Here is a 19,751-nt window from a genome sequence, read left to right on the forward strand (position 1 = left end):
TATATCATTTAGAATTTACATGTTCTGCCTGTGGGTTCCCTCCAGGTACTCTGGCTTCCTTGCACAATCCAAAGACATGCAGATTAGGACTCCAAATTGTCCTTAGGTCTGAATTTGAGTGTGAATGGTTGTTTGTGTCTATATGTCAACCCTGTGATAAACGTGCAACCTGTCCGAGGTGCACCCTGCCTCTCACCCACAGCTGGCTGGGATTACCTTCAGCGCAACCCCACCCCCCATGACCCTTAAAAGGATACACAGTATAGAAAATGGATGGAATTTGAAGTTTACTTTTAAGATTTATTTTATGATAAAAATTAACTTATCCAAATATGAATGAACACTAAATTACTCTCCTTAATAAATAACAGTATTTATTAGGTATCTAGATACATCACAGCAGTCTCCAGCTCCTCAGTAGTGTCAAACTCAAATGACACATGAACAGAAATGAAATGGGGCATGGTGTTACGGTTCTATGGCCCCCTTTTTAGCCAAGCTTGAGCTAAGCTCCTGCATTACCTGCACAGAGGTTTGAAACTACCCCCTCCCCATACTTTTACTCCATCTCTATTACTTACTCAATGTGTGTTTTTTAAAACTGCATATCAGGCTAAGATGAACTAAAACAGTGAGTGCCATTACTTTCCAAGAACACAGTCATTACTTTAACAACCCACTGCAGTTTTCTAATGTTTGTTGCAGGTGGCCTACTGCTGTCTCCCTAAAAACTTTCAGATCCAGCCATAAAGGACAGCAGGTTGCCTTTTGTATTAACTGTATCTTCTGCTAAACCAATGTTGTTGCGCTAATAAGCTACAAAGGGAACATTTTTCTTGTTATTTACAGTGTAAGCAACCGGTAAGCCAGTGTTGTACCTGTCCAGTGCTGAGCTGAGTTCATCCAGCCTGTGGGTGTCTGTAGTGTTGCCCAGTTTAGACAGAGTATCCATCCTCTTCATGATGATCTCTAGCATGTCACTGATTTTCCTCAGCACCCCACGAGACTCTTGGCCACCAAGGACTAAAACAACAACAAAAAAACCCCACAAACAGACAGTTACTGTAGTACATAACTACTATTTCCAATGTAAATCAAACAGGTGGTAAAAAGAGAGAAGATAAAGAATAGAAGAGCAAATGATCGAGGACTAAGTCGCTTTTTATGTAACGACATTTGGGTTTATTCTGTACAATGTAGAACACAAGGTCACAGGAATAAAGCAAACAAATGAATCAGAAAATAAATATTTTCTCTGGAATGATTTTTATTGTACTAGGAGTTTAAATGCACCATTGTACAACACCAAGGCCACATGTTAAATCCATTTATTTTTTTGTTCTGTTTTAGTGTTGGTTTACTTTTAAACATGACTTCAGTCTAGTTTCAGTTTTCTTTTTTTTTTGTCCTTCATTATTAAACCAGCAGCTCACTGGGAACCAGAGCTTCCGCAAAACACAAGAACGGGCAAATTAGTCAGACAGTATTGGCTATTGGTTCTGTCTTCCTGCTTGAGTCAAATTATTAACGACCTGACTGGTGGTAAACCGGAATGATGCTGTTAGCGAACACCTAGTCAATTAACGCGCCAGCAGCTACAGACAATAAGGTCAAAGCCGGTCTTGAGACTGCGTTGCCACTGGGTCGAGGTCCTGACCCTGTGCTGTTTTCTTTGATCACACTAAGCTCTACGCTCAATGCAGAGCGTAATTATTAGCATGCAACTGCACCAGAATTCAAAATAACCAAAGGCTTCAGGTGCACCTTTGCTGCTAAGAAAACACAATTAGCTTCTTGCCTCAGGTCGAAGGTCTTAAGTCGCTTTTGATAAGGAAAATTCCAAGAATCAAGATAAATAATGCCACTCTCGGGACTCGGGAGTCAATTTGTGGTCCAAGCCCCGGAGAAAAAAATAGTTGAAACCAATAACATCCACATGTGAGTCCTGGGAACCTTGAGGGAAAATAAAGCCTCACCTCTCAGTGTTCCCTCATCAATTGCATTAGGCTTTAGAAACTGCAATGTGTGCAGGCTCACTTCGCCCGTCAGAGTTCATTTATCACTGCCCAGGTAAAAGTCACCTTTCACAGAAAAAAGGTATTACTTCACCAGTAAATAAAATAAGGTAAGAGACAAAAATCTCCCGTTTCTTTAGGTTTATGTATCTGTTGTTGAGGTTTGGAAAAGGAAGAGAAGCACTGTGCATCAGGAACAGAAATTCCAAAAGAAAAAAAAGAAAGAAAGAAATTGCAGTGATATACTTAAGCTTAAAAGTGAATTATATTTGGGAAAGCCCAGATATTTCCCCAGATCTCTTTCCTTTACTGTCTGTACGTAGCCTATTTTCTTCTTGGGCTTAACAGAGATTCAGTCCTTTGCGGAGTATCTTAAGTCAAACTGGCCTGGAGAAGCCTCCCTTTGAATAATTCACCAGTTAGACAACAAATTTTCCTTCCACAGACAGAAAAGGAGGAGACTAAATGAATTTCCATTCAGATGTGCAGCTCTATAGCAGTAGTTTAACAATGCATTTAAGAAGAAGAATAACACAGGATAGGAAAGGAGGTAAGATTTAGGAAAGTGTAAAGCACTGCAGGGTAACATATTACTGTGCTGCCTAAACTATCCCAAACCTGTTGCATGTAGGTCTAAACTAGTGAGCACCAAAATCTATTTTAAAAAATCCTAACAAACAATTAATGTACCAATGAAATGTTTATTTGTCAGGATGTTTGTGAAAAAGAAAAGTCTGGAGAGAGGATTCAGAATATTTGTTTAAGTTCAGAGGATCCTCTATCAGCTGCAGTGTACTGGCTGCAGTAAATCTAAACAAAGCCTCTGGGCTAAAGTGTGGGAAGAAGAACTCACATTTCTTCACAGTAATGCTCCTCGCTCACATTGAGCTCGTAAATCACCATTACTGAGACCGAAGACTCTTCCTACTCAGTACATTTTTAGAACTGAGCCTTATGGATGTTTACAATCAACTGTTCATCAGGATGGCTTTTACTCTTGCTTCTTGCTGCCTTTTGGGAGATGTGTTTTGTTTTTTTTTGTTTTTTTTTTGCCAATAGACAGTCCAGCATGTCAACAGGAGTGCAGCAGGAGTTGATAGTATCTACGTGCTAATGTAGGGCCTCCTCTGTGTCATTCCTCATCTGCTGGTTAATAAAGGGCTGGTTTAGCAGCGGCTAATCTCGTTTAACGACTCAATTTCGGAAGTGCCACAGCACAATCGATATTATGAACAAATTCCAATTAGATCACCATTTGTACTGTATTCTGCTGCGTCCACAGCGAAACATCGGCCAGCCAGCTATAAACAGCCGCCCACAGAGACTTGAAGGCGACGTGCATTGCCATGCAGAAAATAGTTCTCCCACAACAGGCTGCTAAAATTTCAGTACTGAAGATCTGTGATGAGGAAATTACCATTGAATACAGCTAATGTCTCTATGTCCTGTCACAGCCACAGCTTTTTATCTCTGTTGTTTGACTGAAAACCAGTAATCCTCCAGTCATTTCAGACCCTGCTGTTCCCTCTCTGTATCGCCGCCTTTCTCCATCACCTGATCCTCATGCCTTCACACCTGCCCTTAATTCTCTCATCAGCTCCCCAAAATTCTGTATTAATCTGCCCTCTAGCTATACTCCTCCAGAAGATTGTCTATCGTGCCATTCCAGGCTTAGTGTCTGAGGCTTTTTTGTTTGGTGAATACTGCTCTTATCATTGACCTTAGCACACTTTACTTCCTCTGTCCTGTCTGCAAGTCCCGCTTTTATGTCCTCACCCTGTTTTACTGAGTCACAGCAGCCAAAGTGTTTCACATGACTGACAGGTTGGTATTTTCTTAAGCTTCAAAAGTCCCCCAGTGAAACCCCTGCTGGTATATAAACCTCATCCTTCAGGCATTTCCAGAGACCCTTCATCTGAGCCAATTATCTGTTTATATGTCCAGGATCCAAGCGGCTTCAAATGTCTGAGTCAAATGGTGAGAGGTGGCGGTGCATTTATTGATCGGTCTGTCTATTGTTCATTTAGATATGGCCTCTCAACATTGAATTCACACATCCAGTGGTTCAGTACATTTAATTAAAATTCCCAGACAAAGTCAAAATCAGCGAGTCCTTGCAGGCTTTGATTTAGATGTTGAAATAGTCATCCTCGATTTATGTTAATAAAACATATTTACAAGGACAGTCTTTGGTAAAATAGATGAGTAACTGACTCTAGAGATAGTCATTTAAGTTACTGTATCAAGTATAATATGTGAACAAAAAATCGGCTCTCTATTGTGGACAATAATCCACCTAAGGTATCTACAAGCGTGACAAAAGGTGGGACTGACAAATCATGCAACCCACACTATTTGCATGATGTCTAATTGTTGTTGTCTTGTCTTTTCTTCTCAAAGATGCAACCCTCCGGGAGGCATTAAAAAAAGTAGCACAGCATCTCAGCACCATGGCTCTCATGCAGTGTGTGGATTGTAGACACTGCTCGACATTATCTCAGGGGGAGGCTCTGACAATGGTGTCTCACTACACTGGTCTAATTCTACCATCAGCTACTCCAATAATCAAATGATATATGAATTAAGGTGCACAAAACTGATTTCCTTTGAAAATAAAATACCTACAGAGTATGAGCAGCTTAGCATGTTGCTGCTAAACACACAACAACACAATATCACCTTATTTCTGCAAGTAAAATGACTAACTTAGCAATGACAAAAATATCCCACACCAAAATCTAACACAAAGACCACTCTGAGTGAAAGCTACTGTACCAAGGTTTTCTCATTTAAAAACACAACCAAAAAATGGTATTTTGCAGGGTCCTGCTAATGCCAATGTGTTCTCATATGTTTTGAGGAGACATAGCTTGTGAAGGTTCATAACAGAAAGCCGATTTCGGTTGTTGGCTCAGGTGTAATGCAGGTGCTGAGCATTATGGGTACGTGGACAGCATAGTATCATGACATGGTAATTAGAACTGTGCTCAGGTGGATTTGTATTTGGTGCATATTATTGATGATTTAATGATGATTAAACCAAATATTTTTTCTTGATTCGCCAAAGGCTAAACGTTGACAAGACACAAAGACAGCAACAACAACAGAATCCAGTGAGAGATAAACAAAAGCTCTGTTACATCTTGGATAAAACTTTGTGTTGCACTGAGCTTACTAAAATGTAAACGTAATGTTTCTACATTTAGTAATTTATGCATTGACAAAATTATTGATTGTAGCAGTGTGTCATGTTTGATTTATATGCAACAATTCCTTCTCCTCCCCACTGGCACCACTGAAAGCTATATAAATAAATCCTGTCATCCCTGATATGCATGCTGGCTGTGTAGTTTTTTTTTTGTTTTTTGTTTTTTTCTAGTGAGGGAGCTTGGGGTCAGACCTCTCCATCTCACCTCTCTCATCTCCAGGATAAATTCATACATTTCCTCCCGCTCTGAACTCTTACACTCGCACATGCACAGCGAACCCTTCCCCCTGTCTTCCTACTCCTAATTCAAATATTCATTACAGAAAGAGCTGATTGAGATTGAGTGTCTCTCTTCTTTTTGGTGCCTCTGAGAGAGCTGCCAAATCCAAAAGCTATTAAAGCAGGAAGACCTCTGTTACGTATCCCACAGCTCCAGCAAACGGGGGAAACTACCTGCACTGCATTTTTTTTTCTGATGTGGAGTAAATGTCTTTCTAGGTCTTCAATTAAAACCTGAATCTGCCTCTTGGCTACCACCTCTCTTCCCCACACCATGCAAACCTACATGTTTTATCAATTCACAGAGGTAAAGCATATTTTCATTTGTTGTTTGGTACATGAGCGGTGTTTTTTTTCCACTCAGGCACAGAGCACAAGGTCTGCTAATATACCCTTATTATTATTATTAAAAACAATCACCACTCAGTTTACCCAGAAGCGCATGAGAGTGATGCTGCACAGTGTCTCAGCGTACAACCATTTTCCAGTACGGGGACTTTAGCAGTTTTATTCTCTTTTATGCTTTCGCTACTCAGATTGTGCTGAACCATAAAATTATGATGAGCATTTGCATAAACATATTTCCTGTTTTCACACAGAAAAGTCTTGCATGGATGCAAAAGAAACAACAAGAATAGAAAATGTTACCTAAACCAAGTCTGGAAGTGAACTTCCTGACCCACTTTGCAGCTCATCCTACACAGTTAACCACGCCTGGTCGACAAAACATATGCTCCAAAAAAAGCTGAAGTCAAGCAGCCTTCATTTTCAGCTATTCAGTGTCAGAGCACAAGATCTCGTCACTAAATTAGCAGCAATGTTTCTTGTGCATTAGTTACTCTGAAATGTGACTGTGTTTCTGTGTGTCGTGCATGTATGAGCGCTGATATGTCCAAGTGCAAGCGCATGCTTCACAGCCACACTCAGATAAAAAGGTAATAATGCTGCAGCACCTAATTTACAGAAACAGTTGCAATCAAAATCGTAGGACTTAATTTCCCACCGCTTCCCCCAGGAGACAATTTAATCAACTGATACTGAAGGTCTACACCAGCACTTCTATGCACACGACGCACGCACAAAAGCAAATCAAAAGCAAACAAATCACTGGTCTTTCCACCAGGTGACAGGAGCTTGTGAAAGAGTGAACAATGAGCAGTCATCTTTTATTCACACCTCTCCTTTGTCAGGCGCGGAGCCAGACAGCCCACCGCACATTCATTTCCAGTTATTCTTAACTACCGCTGAAGTTCCATCAGTAGCAAAGGTCACTTTTATTTTATTCATAACATCTACACACACTGGACGAGAGCACTTCTATTTCAAGCAGATTACTTATCCCATTTTTCATTCAAACGAAGCTCTCAGGTTCTTGGCTTTGATGGACCTGCAAATGCCACACCCTCACTATGAGCGATGTCAGGAAAGACTCGTTTTCACGCGTCACGTAGTGAAAATCGCTGAGCCATGGAAAAAAAAAAAAAGTTCTGTCAGTGTCAGTGGAAAAATTGCATTGAACAGGATGCTGAGCATGATGCTCTTCACATACCTGATGCTGTGACGGAGTGATGGATTAAAATTACGTGGAAAAGGCAGGTTTTCTTTTAGATGTAACCCTGAAAACTTTCAGTGGTCCAGCCGCCAAAGGGTAAGAATCTGCTTTATTATTCTTTCAAGAGCAGTTCAAACATATTTTTACATTCAGCACAGCAAATGTAAAGGGGTAAATGTATGGCTTCTAATACAGGAGGGCCGGTAAGGATTCCAGAAAATGTCTTTAGAGATGCAACAGTTTGTTTGCCTGCAGCAAAACATATTTTCCATCATTTAGAGGAGGGCAGTTAAAAAAAAAAAAAAAAAAAAAAAAAAAAACTCAGGTAATGGAGCTTGCAGGTAGGAATGGAGAGCACATTAACATCTGAACCATTTAGTCTTGCACTGACTGGGGTAAAACCTGAAAGCATCCTTCTCCCTTTGTGGCTAAGCTGCATTAAGACCCCTGTGGTGAAAGGACGCCCTGTGAAGGTGGTCTTCAAACAGCTTATTAGAAAGCTACAGTATACTTCTGCAGCCTTTAAGATATCTAGGATCAAACGCCTCCGCCTTTCATGCTCCCCACTCTCGCAGAAATAGTCTTCCTCTGTCACCCCTCTTACTTCTCCACATCATTAGTTTCCTGTACCTTCAAAAGAAAGTAATGAAGGAAATGCATGCATTTTAAATCTGGACATAGCTTCGTATCCAAATGCAGCTCTGTGTTATTGTGGGCCTCTGGCTCAGGAGTGTAACATTACGTGGTACACAGTGCACACTATAACTCTGCAGAAAATGCAGCCTTTTTTTGGACTGTGGAAAACTGAAAAGCAGGTTTTTGCCAAAAAAAAGTACAAAAACAAGTGAGAGGGACAGAGAGAGAGAGAAAAATGTAAAGAGAAAAGGAAGAAAACAGGTAGAAGGACACACAGGGAGGCAGAAAAAGGGGGAGAGGAACAGAAGGTAGCAAAATAATAATTATATATTTTTCTTCACACCTTCTGCTCTTCAGGCAGTTGTTGCCATTCACAAGGCGAGTAACAAACAGGGTAGTGGTTCCTGTCAGCACAGCCTGGCCATTTTCTTTACCCTTTCACATTCAAAATATAGTGAGTTTTAAGGCGCCACCACTGCTTTTATGTGATTTTTACATTTCATGCATGAATGAATGTTGCACACATGTACGTGTAAAGAGTAACAATGTGGGTGCAGGTGCACGTGTGCGGTTATCTCCTGCAACTCCACAGTGTCCAGCAGCAGTGGCTGGACGGGTACATTAAGTGCTATCAAGGTGCTGCTCCACTGAACAGTTCCTCCCAGTCATTACGCTAATTCCCCGAGCCGCTAATCCTCATTCCCAAACATTCACATGTACGCAACACGCAGTGGACGAGAATTTACAAAGCCTGACTCTCCCTGGTTGGCGGTAAGGCAGAGTTTAATGAGCTAGAGGCTGGATGCCTTCCCTTGACTGCAGCCTGCGAGTGGTTAATTAATCAGACAGCTCTCCTGTCTTCTACTCCGCTCTTTCCCCTCTCACTTATCCTGAACCAGCTTTGCATATACTGTTTCATAAACGGGCATGATCCTTGAGATTGTCTCCCATGATGACACCTGATGGACCTCGCTACACCACTCCCTGTATTACTGCACTTTCAGAATTATTTTCTGAAAACGTGGTAATGATTTTCCTGAGGAGGTGCTCCGACTACGAGTCAGTATACAGTAGAATCGTTCAGCTTAACACTGTCTTTACATCTTACACAAACAAACACAAGGTGACATGCTATTTACAGATTGGCCCAGGGACAGTCCGCATGATTCAGCGGGGATGAAATGATTACTGTTTGCCTCATTTGAATACAAATAAACTGAGATTAGTGTAATATCTGACAAATACAAAGTACAAACAACTGCTGTCCTAGGATGGGTTGTGATAGATAGATGTGTCGCTTCGTCCCCTGCCAGCTGGTATCTGTCACAAAGGATGACACGTAGTGTCAACATTGTGCCAGGCGGCGATAAAAAGGTGAGAGACAATAGTCCAAAAGCTAACACTGACTCTCCCACATGGTTTGTGCTGTAGTGCTTTATATGCAGAAGCACATAGCGCAAACACAGGCAACGTGCTGAGAAAGATAAGTTTCTCTCAGAGATGATGTCTCAGGAAAAAAAAAATGTTCTGATTTCTTTCTGGCATAGCTTTGATTTGTTGATCTCTGCGATGACAAGGTCAGTGCTGCTATTTCTGAACTGCCATATGGATTTTTTAAGATAAGATTTGTCTAAATTTGTCAATCATCTGGTTATTAAAGGGACACCAAACCGTGACCACTTGTGCTTTGTGATAACCATGACTGTCACCCTGAAACGTGGAGCTTTAACTGAGAAACAGATGCAGTACTCAACCATGCTCACATTACCATTAACATCTCCAGCACAGGTTTGTCATTAATAGTATTAATATTTTCAGTGTCATTAGAAATGACTTATTTTTGATTGACCGAATTTCCAGGAGGAATCCCAATTGTAGAATATTTCCACTACATGATAAATTTAGTGTCTGCACATTCATATACACTGCTAACAACACCGTCTTCCATCATGTGAAGCTAGCATCTAGGTCTCTTCTCCTAATGAGAACAATATATAGTGCTACTTCCTGTGGTACAGTGTTGTCAGAGGGTCCAGTAACACAGTTTGTTCCAATACTGCCTTAGTACAGACAGAGGGTTTGTAAGTCATCCACAAAAGGTGGGGCACCTGTAGGAATTGTTTACATAAACTGTCAAAGCTTCACTTACTTCCACTGGTACAGGAAATCTGTAAGTTAATTTATTAATTTCAGAAAACTACTGAAACCTACCTATTGTTGACCTACTTTGGGCTAACTTTGTACCATTTAAGCGTATTCACTGGAACCAAATTTAAATTTTACTAAAAACTCAATAAATGGATGGGGGTGCTCTAAAACTTTTGATCGGTTATGTACACATAGGTCACTATAATCAAGATATAAAGATGCACAGAATGTTAAGATATAATCCAAACCCAGCCTCCACTATTTTCAGTTTCTGGTGCTACACTAAAAAGGAGTTCATTTCGGTCAGAACAAGGTCATGTAGGCACTGAGCAGAGATGAAAGTAGGTGTAAAAAAAAAAAAAAAAAATAGATGGAGCTGTAGATGAGAGAAGAGCGGAGCCTCTCCAGGCGACAGTACCCCCTGACGCACTCCTGATGAGCAAAGTGAGCAGGTCTGTCAGCCCGCTGGCGGCAATCAAGGAAGCCCCACGAAGCTCTCAGCGTGTTCCCAGTCTGTTCATTACCAGTGCGGGGCACAGCCACTGCTGCTGCCGAGCGGCGCTGACGTGTGACAGCGGTCTTACCTTCGGATCGCACAGTGAAGGGGGAATCTCCGGGTCGCTTGGCTGAGAACTGGCCCCCGAGAGAGGTCATTAGAAAGCACAGGCTGAAGAAGCCAATCCCCACCACGAAGATCCTGCAGGAGAGGGGCAGAAACAAGAGGATGAATAAGTCACAGAAAAGCAAGCGACAAGGTTAAAACTCATGAGGCAGAAAGACAAGAAAGCAGAAGAAGAAATTTCACAGCCGAAGTGTGACAGAGTTGATACTACGCCGAGCTCTTTGAGATAACATCATTCTAAATCCTTTGTGCTATTCTATGGAGCACAGACATATTTTCCAAAGTTTATATTGTACCAATCAACCCACGCAAAACCATTACGTAGTCGTTTGACTGTGCCATCTCAATTGAACCATTACATGGATGGCTTTTCTGCATCACACTGTGCTCAGTCAGCAAAAAAAAAAAAAAAAAAAAACTAAAATAAAAACAGGCACTGTATTACAGGCTCATGGCTGCACTTTGCAGAGAGCAGTAAACACACACAGCAAACGTTTCTCCAGCTCTCGAGCTCTGAAACAAAAGCTTTGGGCCGATTAGATGGAAACTGGCTCATCTGCGCGCTCCAGGAGTCATGCTGAGAAAATGTCTGCAAATGTTTGGAAACAGTCCTTTTATGGAGTGGAACAGGACAGATTGTCATGCTTCTGTGTACCACAGCTTGCTTTCTTGAATTTTTATAAGGCAGAAAACTGACAGCAGAGAGGCTGCAGTCACTCAGCCAGAGCCTGAGTGAATGATGAAGCACCATACTACTCTCCAAAATGAGTGGTAATGGTGAAACACTGGGATTTGGTGTGCAGGGAAGCATGCATGCTTTGTGAGGAAACACTAGTATTGCACCTATGATTCTAAGGCCAGACTTCTTCTGTCTCTAGCAGCTACCTGAGAGCAATATGAGAATGGGAGTTGCACATTGGCACTGGAGCACTGACAGGGAATGCACTCCACTGTATTCACCCAGAACGCTGGAAAACATCAGGGCAGCTTATGCCTGAAAGACTGACTGCCCGCACTGGCACGGACACCATCGCTGCCCTTGTGATGACTAATTTCTTAATGCTAATGAGTTTGCAGCTTGTCTTCAACCTATCTGGTCAGATTTGAAAGTTTTAATGAGTTTGTAGCCGCTTGATTTGCTTTCACCGCTTCTCCAGTTGCTGCTGGTCAAACTTTTGGCTGTACGTTACAAACGTTAACTGTGGTACAGCATGTGTCCAGTTGTTCCAATTATTGTCAATGATCTGAACTTTGAAGACTTGTTCTGCAAATAAAAAGACAAATAGACAACTACACCAGTGTATTCATATATAGAGACCTGATCTAATATGCTATACATTACAGATTTGCAGTTTTTGCTGTGCATTTTTCCTCATGTTGCGGCAATAATAAAGAAACTTATTCCATTTCCATTAAAGTAAACCAACGGATTATAAGTCTACTGTCCTTTTGAACGTAAGTCAACACTGAAATAGTTTCAACCTGAGTCAGATCGAAGAGAACATGTTCTTACCTGAACGGTTTGAAAGTGAGAAGACATCTCCTCACCATAATGGAAAGGTCGCTGCTGGTCGCAATCATTTTCCACACACGTAGAAAGCGCCGGGTCCCCTCGTCATTGTGCAAGTCTGTGCCACAACCGGTGTCAAAACCATAACTTTCGACCAGAGTCCCCGAGGGTTGGAGGGACGGTGTGATGAACCGGGTAACTTCCCAGCCCACCCCCTCCGCCCCGGACTGCTGTCTGTCCGCGCTGAGCTGTGAACAACTTCACCTGGAATCCAGCCGGTGCGTCCTGCAGCAGCGGGGTCGATGAGTCCGATTCTGCACAGGAAAAAAACAGGAACACTAAATAAATAAACAAAAATTAGTTAGTGTCCCTTTATCGGCTCTGACTGTGTCCCTAATACTTAGAAAACAGAGCGAAGCACAGGACTCCTGAATTTTGATGGAGCACTGACTGACTCTCTCCGCTCATTAGCCTTTATGAGCAGCTCTTCAGCTGTGGCGCGTTTACTAATAGCGCCATCTATTGATTCTTACTGGAATGTGGGAGTTGAATTATTGTCTGTGCGCAGCCAGAGAACAGCCCATGTATAAGGAAGCAGACAACAATAATAAAATAGTATAAATCCATTTTATTGTAATTCTATTGGAAACAAGTCAAATGCAACAATTAATAATGAATTAAGTGGCAGTGGGGAAAGACTATAAGACTAATACTAACAGTCCTACTATACAAGAAGTCATTTTCATTACAAGATTAATGGTAGGCAATTATTCATCATGACATGAATTGTCTGCGACTGCGCAAATCTGATCCAGTGTCAGATTAATTTAGCAAAACAGATCACGGTGCGAGGTCTTTAAATAAGCATCTGGCACCATTTTCAAACGCAGTACTGTAGCCTAGTGTTCCCTGTGAGGTGTCGGGACACATTTCAGCACCGTGGACAGCTCCGACATGCAGACGGACCAGCAGCCCAGCAGCGACACCCAGCGGACTGGAGACAGAATACACGCTGAACATGGCTCAAGGCTGAATACAAGCGTAACAGTGGCCTAATTTGTTATAATTTATACCCTCCTAATGATATAAAAATATTAGTTTATAAGATGATTAAACCAATTTTAATAGGTTTGATCATTTTTACTTAATTTAAAGGGACATTTCACTACATTTTTAATCAGTATTTATGTATATACTGTTAGGTGAAATACTGCTGTGTGTGTGTGTGTGTGTGTGTGTGTGTGTGTGTGTGTGTGTGTGTGTGTGTGTGTGTGTGTGTGTGTGTGTGTGTGTGAATTAAGAGAGAGAATTAGGAGGATTTCAGTCTTGACTGAACAATCTCAATGTGTTTGCCTCTCCACTAAGCCACTAGGATGAGTCTCTGCCACCAACAGATTGCTTATTAACCTTTGGAACTGATAGCTTCATTATCTGAAATTTAATAGATAATGAGTTGCTATTGTGGCGAGCTACTGCAAACTGGCCCAACACGTGGTCCCTGAGTTGTTGCCATTTTCATTGTTGCTGTTGTCTTTTGTTTTTCTTTTTTTCATGCCTTTATATGAAACACAGAAGAAAATAAAAATGTGACTTGACCTCAGTATACCCAGTGCACCATATTAAAGTCATCAAGGAAGGAGAGAACATCAACTGACAAAAAAAGAATAAAAAAAAGTCATCCGAGGCTACATCCAGAGTCTGCCTAATGGACAGCAAGCAGCAGCATCCTCTGTTGCCACGGCAACTGTTTTCACTCTTACTATGTTGGGTCCTTGGCTCTGCCTGTTGCTGTGATATTGACTCTTGGCCCGTAGCCCACTGAGACTGGCTCTGCTGACATTACAAGCCTGTGCTGAGATTTAAAACGTACCACTGGTCAGATCACTTTCAGTTAGCCCAAAACGACAACATGACTGGTCTTCATGTGACTGACCGCAGGGCTTCATTACAGGGCCGAACGAGAGGAAACCTCAGCAAGAATTTTAATTGCCCGGAAGCAGATTACGCATATGTGTCTGTGCAAACAAACTGACAAAAATATTCCTTTAATTTGAAAGCAGTAACACTCTCAGATGTAAGTATGTGTTCATTGAATCTGTGATAAGCTCTCACACCCTTTTGATTAGAGAATGAATCATAACACAACCTGAAGAGAGTTTAACCAAGGACATTACCACCAGCTGCATCCTCTCAGATTTTCTCACATACTTCACTTTACATTACTCTCATACTTCTTTTCTCTTTTTATTTCCTCTTTATCATTTCATTTCCTCTATTTTTCTTGCCTACATCCAGTCCTGAGTAATTCTGCTTATCTATATTTTACTTTGTTTTTACTTTTCTCCTTTTTCTTGTCATCTTTTCCTGCTTCTTCTTGACCTCTCCACCTCTGCATCATCCTCAATATTTATTATTTCATCGTCAAATTCTGCCATTCTAGCCCACTGTCTTAATCTTTCCATCTCTCTCTCCATCTCTCTGTCTCCTCAGTCTCTACTTCCTCTGCAGTTTCTCTCTCCCTCCCACTGTTTGGTTTGGACTCACAGAAGCAGACGCCCCAGGACAAAGAACTCTTAAAAGTAAAGCCTTTATACTAAACACTGTATTTGTATTTAACAAGAAAGTATACACTTGGGAGAAGCAGAGGCGGAAAATACAGGCTTATGAGTTAGAAAATGGGTAAAAAAAACCAAATGCACTTGGGCTTGTAGCTTTGTGATCAGAGTAGAAATTATAATCATACTGAGTTTTGGAACATCTAGTGTTTTCACTAATGTTTGTCTGCCAGGAATGTGGGAGAGAATCAGGGACTGAAGCCTAAGTAAGGCAGTTCACATTACTTCAGCCCACATAACTTACTTTCTTTGCTGAACTTCACTCAAAGCAGCTGAAAGGCACAAAAGCTGAAGCATCTTCATGAGAAGTAGACATGTTGCTGTCTCCAGTGCCTTCCTCTGGACTCGCCTGCCGTGATGTTTCAGACAGTTACTGTAAAACTGCAAGACAAAAGTAAGTAATATCTTTTAGAGTTGTCAGTAGTTGTTTTTGAAGTTCAGAAATACAGATATAAGAAAAAAAATCAGTTTTCTTCAGAAAATAAGTGAAAATGTTGATATTATGTTTCTGGATAGGAAATCATTTCTGGTGCAACACCTGTCTTAGTGCCTGATCCAAACCTAAGGTGCATCTTGATAACCCAGGTACACATCCAGGAGCTCAAAAACTCAATGTTACACATACACTGTGTTCTTGTCCTTGGCATACCCTCAGTGATCTAAGTTCTGGGTGGTTTAACTGAAATTGCAATCATTGTGATTCTATGAAAGGGATCACATTATCATGTCAGGGATGATATGCTGTAATTTAGTGGTTCCCAACCTTTTCTGACACACCGCCACAGCCTCTAAGAGATGAACACAGTTCCACTTCATGTTCCAATTTACTGTCTTTATCCTATGGAACTGGATGTCAATTATATAAAAGTGAATATTGTTTTTGTTTTTTTTTTCATACAATTTAATCGTCAGTGTTTTTGTAGGTTATTATTATCACAGTAGTGGAAGCTAGAAGTTTCAACCATTTACCCATTAGGCTACTTTCAGTTACTGTTTACCCATTACTTTTATAGTTAGCTTGGCTAACTATTGCAACCATTTAGCAATTAACTGGAGGTCAGCAGCCTCCTGGCTGGTCAACCATAACTGTTTATTCATTACTAGCATTAGTGCTAACATGTTTTAAGTTCTGTGCACATTTGCTAGTTTTATGAGATATTCAGGTGTTAAAGCTGGGTCAATGTGTAGCTTAGTTTAGCTACATATTAAAAATAATATTGTAAATTGTTTTTTAATTAATTGAGTTTCTCCACAATTGTTCTTATTGCTCATGGCAACTGTAGAAGCATATATCCCCTAGGGTTGGCTACAAGTTAAATGTTACAGCACTTTTTATTTAGTAACTTCAGGAACATGAGAGAAATGAATCTAATTCTAGTATACTCATGCAAAAAAGAAAAAGAAAAAAAATCATATCAGACTGGGGGCAAGGTGATTCAGTTGCAGTTAAAAAGCTGATTTGCTGAACAGAGATAATTTTTAGAGCATACCTGAACACGTTTTACTACACAATGAAAGCTAAACTGAAAAGAAGTGAACAAACTCAGACTCAATTACCTGGTTACACTAGAGCACAGCTTTGACGTGTCAGGTTGACATGTCAGGGCACAGTAACCAGCTTGTGGCATTCTTTTAAACCTGCAGCCATTTTTGATGTTGTCTGACTCCAGCCAAGGATGCTTGAAAGACAAGATTTTACATAAACTCCTCATTCCCCTCTCTCCAAGCCTGTTGCACTCACCAGCTACATGCAGTATGTAATAAATGTCTCACAGAGGAGCTCTGTTCCTGCTTTACATTGCCATAAATGTCCACAACACCCATTAATTGTAACTGAGAGTGATGGCACAGCACTTGTAATTCTCTAATGTTGCTGCTGAAAACGTAGCAGCGGCCTTAATGTTCACTCATACAGTTCCATCAAGATCCTGATGCATTAAGGTCTAAATGGCCACAGCATGACATAGCAACAAAAAGATGTGAGTAACTGACATTCTGCAAACCAATGGGTCCAGCAGAGAGGAACTATCATCTTTAGAGCTCAGTCTGAACATGTTTCACTGAGTCCACATGCATTCACAGCAGCTACATAAATAAAAATACCTTTCACACTTTCACAGTAATTAATTTTAAGTATATAGTGGCAGACTTAGCTTGAGTTGTGTTTAAAATGCATTGTCACATCGACACAGTTACACAGCAAGGCTACCGACAGGTGTGTGTGAGGGACTGTACCTGCACAGCTACATCTCTGTACACAGTCTCTCTTTGTCATTTGCACACTCTACACCGCCAAATGGCAGGAAAACAGCCACATCCATCAAAATTTCTTTTCCCAGAGGTTTGTGTATGTAAACAAATCAGAGTTGCATGAAAGGCAAAGCTGGATACATTCACTTTTGGAGGACTGGAGAAATTTTTGGAAAATCCCAATTTAAGTTTTTGGCTGACTGCTGGCCAGGTGTCACAGCCTTTCAAACCTTCAGAGACTTGTTCTATATTTCTGTGGTAGCTGTACTAACAAGCTACATCGCACTTTGTGATTTTCTTAGAAGAATGAAACACATGACAAGATGTTGCTGAACTCTACCCAAATGGCTCCTTTGTACCATCAGGACAAATACTGTCTCCTGTTAGACCCAGACTCCTGCTGTGGTCATGAAGTGCATGTGTCCCTGCAGAACGGCACTATTCGCAGGTTAATATCACCTGAGAAAGTACAAGAAGCTGGAGCCTCCTATCCAGTTAAGATGGAGGGTTAGCTCCCAGGATACGCAGCATCTGTCCCAGAGTGTTTTGTGAGGCAGTTGCTCTGAGAAAAAGGTTTATCCAAAGTCACTGCACACGTGAGGCCTCTGAACTCTTTCAACTGTATTTAACCTGCCATCATGTAGCGCTTGATCTCAAAGGTGAGATAAAGAAATAGTAAAAGAAGACGAAATGACCTCTGTGTGGCATCAGTGTTTTAATACGTTGATACCGTACCATATTCAAGTGTGTAGGCACAACACTGCAGGAAACTGCATGAATGCAAACTGCCTGCTATTCTCAGGTTTGCAAAGCTTTCCACTGCTCTGAACTTTTTAAAAGAGCTCAAATAAAATGAAAAGCGCTTAGAAACATATAGGGTTTGTAAGACTGCACCTGTGTTTGTTGAGCCTTCATGCTGTGCTGTGCAACGGAAATACAAATAAGTTTCAGATTTTTTTTTTTTTTTGTCTCTCACTCTGCAGACCAGTGCTGGAAGGGTAGACTGAAATAGTGCTCAGTTCTCCTGCACACATTTGATCCTGACAGATCAAACAAACCTTTCCCCCGGAGCTTCAGAGCCAATCAGTTTTCTCACTCGACTCCCTCCACTACAGACTTTTTTTGTTCTACTCCTCTTGTCTGTCTTACACCTGTGAGGAACAGGCTTGGCCATAACCCCACACTCAATGCCAACAAAACTGAGCAGGACTGGTTTCAATTCAGAAAAAAAAACTCTGTTTGTGTTTCACCTCATACCTTCATTTCTCTGTCTGTCTTTGCTTTAGCAGCCACACCATCCTCTCTTCCATCTTCCTCCCTCATTCCTCTGCCTGGGTTGTGCTTCTTTTCCTCACATGGTTCACCTGCCTTACCTGCCCACCAGGTGTTCTCTGTGTACTCCCCTGCTTAGCACATCTGCGGCTCATCACTAATCACCCCTGACCTGCACCACCCTCATAACCCAGCTGCTCCTCATCTACAGTTACTGACTGTGTGTAAAGTCCGGAGAATACTTTGTGTGTGTGTTGTCAGTATGTTTCAAGGCTGTATAATTCACCCACAGGCCTGCCTGTCTCAACATGTTGCCAGTTTATTAGTCTCTTCTTGCAAAATAGTTATGAGACACTCTGCTGAAAAGTCATGTCAGAGGTACCACATGTTATCAGAAAATAGACACTTTAAAGATGCTTTAAAAATTATATATTTTTTTTAAGTTCACAGAATTAAAGCAAAATACTTAATAATGTGCTGCCTGGTTAGCTCAGTTGGTAGAGCATGAGACTCACTCACTCTGGGTGGCACCACCTGTGGGAGGGGGAGGCATTTCTTACTTTGTTATTTTTACCCTGCTTGTCATGTCAAACTATAGAGGGATCATCACTGTGCACTGTATTATTTGTTAGCAGATGGAATTACATGAAATTGTGGTAATTATCCACGTGACATTTGTGGCTTGTGGACTTGAGGCTATTTTACTTTTCTAGACAGAAACATGGATCAGTTTCCTTTTCTTCTTTCTTCTTTCATTCTTACCTGTTGTTTTCTTTTCATACTGGATCACTGTAGTATTTGGAGATGTCTGGACAAATACCTTTTCTTCTGAATCTGACCCAAGTTTCTAGTTGCTACAAGCAGGTTATTTTTTTTTTCTTTGTTATCAGCCCTTTTTTCCTCAGTAATGCTCTTTTTCACTGTTGAATGTCAAAGTGGAGAATGTGGTTGGCAACTCTGGGTGGTTTTAAAGGGTGAAAGTAATGTGATTCCAATATATCTTGAGTGCAAGTTTCTGTGAGGAGAAGAAGGATAGATAAAATCTTTTATGTAAATTGTTTACAGGAAAAAATGGATGTGCTGCTGGCAAGACACACAAAATAACCAATAGCCAGTGTAGCAACAAGGAAATGTTCCAAGGACTCTTGGAAATGAGCTTAGTATTCTTTTTATTATTATTAATTTAATTACAGTCTACATTGTTGTTTTGGCTTTGGAGCCACATTCCAGACCAAGCTGTGACAGCTCAACATCCACACACACACACACACACACACACACACACACACACACACACACACACACACACACACACACACACACACACACACACACACACACACACACACACACACACACAAAGTTCAATATTAGTGAAAGCTCCCTGAATAAAAAGTCAGTACTCAGCAAAACTCATCCTTGAACAAACAATAGCTGATCCTGGTGATGTGTTAGTGTTGTGAAGTATTAATCAAACAAACTCAAATGCCATGTTGCTTCTTTGCCAAAGCTGCTTTATGCAAAAAAAAAAAAAAAAGTCAATCTGATACCTTTTCCCAGCAGATCGCACCTTTTTGCCATCTCCTTACAGAAACTATTTGCTTGGGTGAGTCAGAGTGGGATTAAATATTTCGAAGACCTGGT

General features: G+C 41.0%; 1 protein-coding gene across 2 annotated transcripts in view; it reads right to left on the reverse strand.

Moving 5' to 3' along the window:
• LOC121198589 (alpha-1,6-mannosylglycoprotein 6-beta-N-acetylglucosaminyltransferase B) overlaps positions 1 to 12,056 on the reverse strand; it is a 53,082-nt gene extending 41,026 nt beyond the window's left edge. The window contains exons 1-3 of one of the 2 annotated variants that reach the window (XM_041062842.1): positions 11,974 to 12,056; positions 10,423 to 10,535; positions 879 to 1,023 (exon numbers count right to left, since the gene is read on the reverse strand). In XM_041062842.1, the coding sequence (XP_040918776.1) occupies positions 879 to 1,023; positions 10,423 to 10,535; positions 11,974 to 12,041 (326 nt within the window). In that variant the 5' untranslated portion in view covers positions 12,042 to 12,056. The remainder of the gene's footprint in view (positions 1 to 878; positions 1,024 to 10,422; positions 10,536 to 11,973) is intronic. The other variant, XM_041062841.1, reaches the window with a different exon arrangement.
• Positions 12,057 to 19,751: the final 7,695 nt, after the last annotated feature.

Source organism: Toxotes jaculatrix, chromosome 18 (assembly GCF_017976425.1).
Source record: "Toxotes jaculatrix isolate fToxJac2 chromosome 18, fToxJac2.pri, whole genome shotgun sequence".
Classification (NCBI taxonomy): Eukaryota; Metazoa; Chordata; class Actinopteri; family Toxotidae; genus Toxotes; species Toxotes jaculatrix.